The sequence below is a fragment of the Echinops telfairi genome, unplaced genomic scaffold (genome assembly GCF_000313985.2).
Source record: "Echinops telfairi isolate 266 unplaced genomic scaffold, ASM31398v2 ScPeMD7_7458;HRSCAF=8496, whole genome shotgun sequence".
NCBI classification, from domain to species: domain Eukaryota; kingdom Metazoa; phylum Chordata; class Mammalia; order Afrosoricida; family Tenrecidae; genus Echinops; species Echinops telfairi.
The window spans coordinates 9,504,685-9,508,398 of record NW_022111358.1 but is presented as its reverse complement, the minus strand read 5'-3'; the positions used below and the strand labels follow the sequence as shown (position 1 = coordinate 9,508,398).

Sequence of the window (3,714 nt, the reverse complement as noted above, 5' to 3'; positions counted from 1 at the left end):
CCTTCTGTGAGGGGATGTCCTATTGTCTACAGATGGGTTTTGCGTCTCTGCTCTGATCCCCCTCATTCTCAACAGTATGTTTGTTTGTTTGTTTTTAATTTGTTTTGTGTCTTCTGGTGCCTGTTACCTGATTCTGTCAGCACCTCATGAATGCACAGGCTGGTGTGCGTCATCCATGTGGGCTTGTTGCTTCCCTGCTATTTTCAGTTTTCCATTTACAGGATTGCATCATTTGTAAATAAGAGTTTTGTTTCTTCTGTGACAATGTGAATGCCTTAATGTCTTTCTGATGTCTTATAGCCCTGGCTAAGACTTCCAGGACCATCTTAAAGAAGGGTGGCGATGAAGGCAATGCTGCTGGTCCCTGTTGGCAGGGGGAGAAGATTTTAAAATTTTCTCCAGTAAGTGAGATGCTACCTGTTGGTCTTGAATAGGACCTTCATTATGTTGAGGAATTGGTCTTCTGTTCCTTTTTATCAAGAATGGATGTTGAATGTTTATCAAATGTCTTTTCAACATCAACTGATATAACCACTTGTTTCTTATCCCTGATTTTGCTGTTGTGGTGAATTGCATTGATTGTTTTTCTATTATTAAGCCACCCTTGTATATTGGGTTTGAATCTCACTTGATTGTAATTTCTGTTGATGCTTTGTTGAATTATTGTGTATAGAAATTTGTTGAAAAAATTGGCTCCTATATTAATCAGAGATATTGGTCTAGCCTTCCTTTGTGAAATCATTCTGTCATGGACATAGACATCGACCTCATCTTCCCTCTGAATGGATTTTGTTTTCATTGCTGTCCATGTCATTGTTATTTATACCTCCAAATGTTTGTTTATAGGATTCTCTTTCTTAATGATTTAGCAATTTTGGAATAAAAAAGGCTCAAATCTATTTATCCAGGATAACCTTAAGTTTCAACTTCTTTGTCAAAACTTAATCTAACTATGTGTTCAATGCTCCTTAAGCCTCCCTCTGATTTCCCAAGGCTTGTAGCATTTGCATTACTCCAGAATGCGTAATAGAAGCATTCATTGAAGATTAATTAGTTGAAGAACCAGGGACTGGATGAAGGTAGATCGGTTTGAAGGCAGATGCAGTAGATTATAGAAGTGCTTCGGGGCTGTGAGAAAAGGAACAGGGGTAGAACTATTGCTGAGCAGGTAGCTAAGGGGAACTTGGGTTATTAGGATCTGGGTGTGTGATGTAGCTAAGGGGAACTTGGGTTATTGGGATCTGGATGTCTGATGTAGCTAAGGAGAACTTGGGTTATTGGGATCTGGATGTCTGATGTAGCTAAGGAGAACTTGGGTTATTGGGATCTGGGTGTGTGATGTAGCTAAGGGGAACTTGGGTTATTGGGATCTGGATGTCTGATGTAGCTGAGGAGAACTTGGGTTATTGGGATCTGGGTGTGTGATGTAGCTAAGGGGAACTTGGGTTATTGGGATCTGGGTGTGTGACATAGCTAAGGGGAACTTGGGTTATTGGGATCTGGATGTCTGATGTAGCTAAGGAGAACTTGGGTTATTGGGATCTGGATGTCTGATGTAGCTAAGGGGAACTTGGGTTATTGGGATCTGGGTGTGTGATGTAGCTAAGGGGAACTTGGGTTATTGGGATCTGGATGTGTGACGTAGCTAAGGGGAACTTGAGTTATTGGGACCTGGGTGACTTATAGCTCGCCAGCCTCTGCACAGGGATCCTCTGGGGACTGCAGGCATGAAGTCCATATGACGAACTGGGTCCTGCCTTGCTCTCCCATACATTCAGAGAAGTCTCTCCCAGGGGAAAAGACAGCACCCATCCACATGCTCCTTTTCCAAAGTAGGAATTCCATCCCCTGGAACCATGCTCTTCCCTCATCACAAAATTTCAATCCCAGTATAATGTTTTAAAAGAAAACTCCAAAACTCAGGTTTTGTACAAAAATATCTATTTCATTCCATAGTTATATAATAGCATTCACTTCCACATAACATGTTTTATAATACCTGAGGAGTTGCATTATCGGTCCTGGCAAACATCCTCTCAATATTCCAGTGGTGGAATATAGAGTTCAGAGGGAGAAGGTAATTTTTTTAAGTTACAGTTAAAATATCAATAACTTAAATAAGATAAAATTACTTAAGGCATCATATTCCATATCAATACACAAAGTTCACGTTGTACAACATAATAATAAAATAATATCAGACAAATATAGGGAAAGGTAGAGGAAACTAGTCCTTGTCTCCTGGATGTAGTAGCTTCTTGGGTTGTAGCCCTTTCTTGGGTTATAATCCTGTCATGGCCGTGGTGGTTTCTTGAGTTGTACTGTAAGTCCTTGGTGTCTGGGTTTTCTTGGCAAGGGAGGCGATGGAACTCTTGACCCACTTCTGGTTGGGGTCAACACAGATCTCTTTGCCCAGTATAGTCTTGAAGCTGTGGAAGAGAGAGCCCAGCATTAGATGAAGTTATTTTGTGATTTCATCCCGAGAGAGTCCACCCATCCTGCCCCAGCGGTTTTCATGGGAAGAGGAGGGAACTCGGAACCATTGTGCCAATGGAGACCCTGGGATGCTCTGAATGGACACCATTTCCCCCTCTTGGACAGCTCTTCCATTGGGAACCTTTGAGCATGAGATCAGTTGGTGTAAGGCTTTTGACTCTATGACTCTACATTGATGGGTATTGTCCCTTTTTCCCTGGGGAAGGACGTGGAGCCAACTCACATCACAGCTTCTTTGGGACACTTGCTGTTGATGATTCTCTTATAGCTCACCAGCCTCTGCACAGGGATCTTCTGGGGGAAAAATGAGTAGCAACAAGTGACCGGCGAATTGATTGCATCTGGAAAGAAAACCACATAAAAAGGAATTTTAGAATGGGTGATATATGTACATATTTTAAATGTAGAACAGAAAGAGTGTAGTCAAGTTGAAGGTAAAGCATGGGTCAGAGTAGAGGTAGGTGATCGTCATAGTGAATGATGTCTAGAACAATCCTGACTCATGCCAACCCCCTGTGTGTGCAGAGTAGAAGTGAGTGCCCCCTGGGGTTTCCAGACTGACATCTCACAGGCAGATTGGCAGGCTTTCCTTTGAGGCACCTTTGGGTGGGTTCAAACTACCAATCTTTCACCGATGACTTCTGAGTTGTTGGGAGGGACAAATTATCAAGGAAAATTAGCCTCAGCCTCAAGCTCTGGGGTACCCTTTTAGGTTCTAATCAATCCTAAATGGTATCCCATGAATTCCAGTTAGGCTCTGCCCATCAGAGGCTGTATGATCAGTCTCCCTTCTCGACCTCCACTGAGTTTCTCTCTCCTGAGAAAGCAGATGTTAGAGTGAGACTCTCTTTGGGAAGCCTCTGTGCTTTAATAATCCAGAATAGGGTGATGCAGAAGTGGCCTTACCTGGCTGAGCAAGCACCTGGGAGGTGAAGAGCAGTAGGCTGAGGAGAGCCACGGAGACCTTCATGTTGGAGGGTGGGGAGGAGGAGAGCGTCAGCTGGAGAGTTGGCAGCTTCAGGGTTGTTCTCAGCCTCTGCTCCTCTGACTGCTCTGCCTGCCTTTTATTGAAAGCCAGAAGGGTGGAGCAGGGAAGCGAGGGCGTGGCTTAGGGCAATCTCACCCTCAATGAATGATGGAGTCAGCAAGTTCAGCTCCCTGGGAGGTTTCAAGGAAGTAGGAGTAGTAAGCACTGAGCACACTTTCCATCTTCCGTAA

General features: G+C 43.6%; 1 protein-coding gene across 1 annotated transcript; it reads right to left on the bottom strand.

Annotated features, from left to right (window-relative positions):
- Positions 1-2,159: 2,159 nt before the first annotated feature.
- On the bottom strand, positions 2,160-3,466 carry LOC101662141 (monocyte chemotactic protein 1B-like). Its single transcript, XM_004707344.2, has 3 exons — positions 3,403-3,466; positions 2,720-2,837; positions 2,160-2,429 (listed from the first exon to the last, which is right to left on the bottom strand). The coding sequence occupies exons 1-3, from the start codon at positions 3,464-3,466 to the stop codon at positions 2,282-2,284; spliced, it is 330 nt and encodes a 109-aa protein (XP_004707401.1). The 3' UTR covers positions 2,160-2,281.
- Between the last annotated feature and the right edge of the window lie 248 nt (positions 3,467-3,714).

Coding starts and splice junctions, on each gene's coding strand:
- LOC101662141 (XM_004707344.2), bottom strand. CDS start 3,466: ATGAAGGTCTCCGTGGCTCTCCTCAGCCTACTGCTCTTCACCTCCCAG. Junction 2,838..3,402: donor CCAGGTGCTTGCTCAGCCAG/GTAAGGCCACTT, acceptor TTTTCTTTCCAG/ATGCAATCAATTCGCCGGTC. Junction 2,430..2,719: donor TGTCCCAAAGAAGCTGTGAT/GTGAGTTGGCTC, acceptor TCTCTTCCACAG/CTTCAAGACTATACTGGGCA.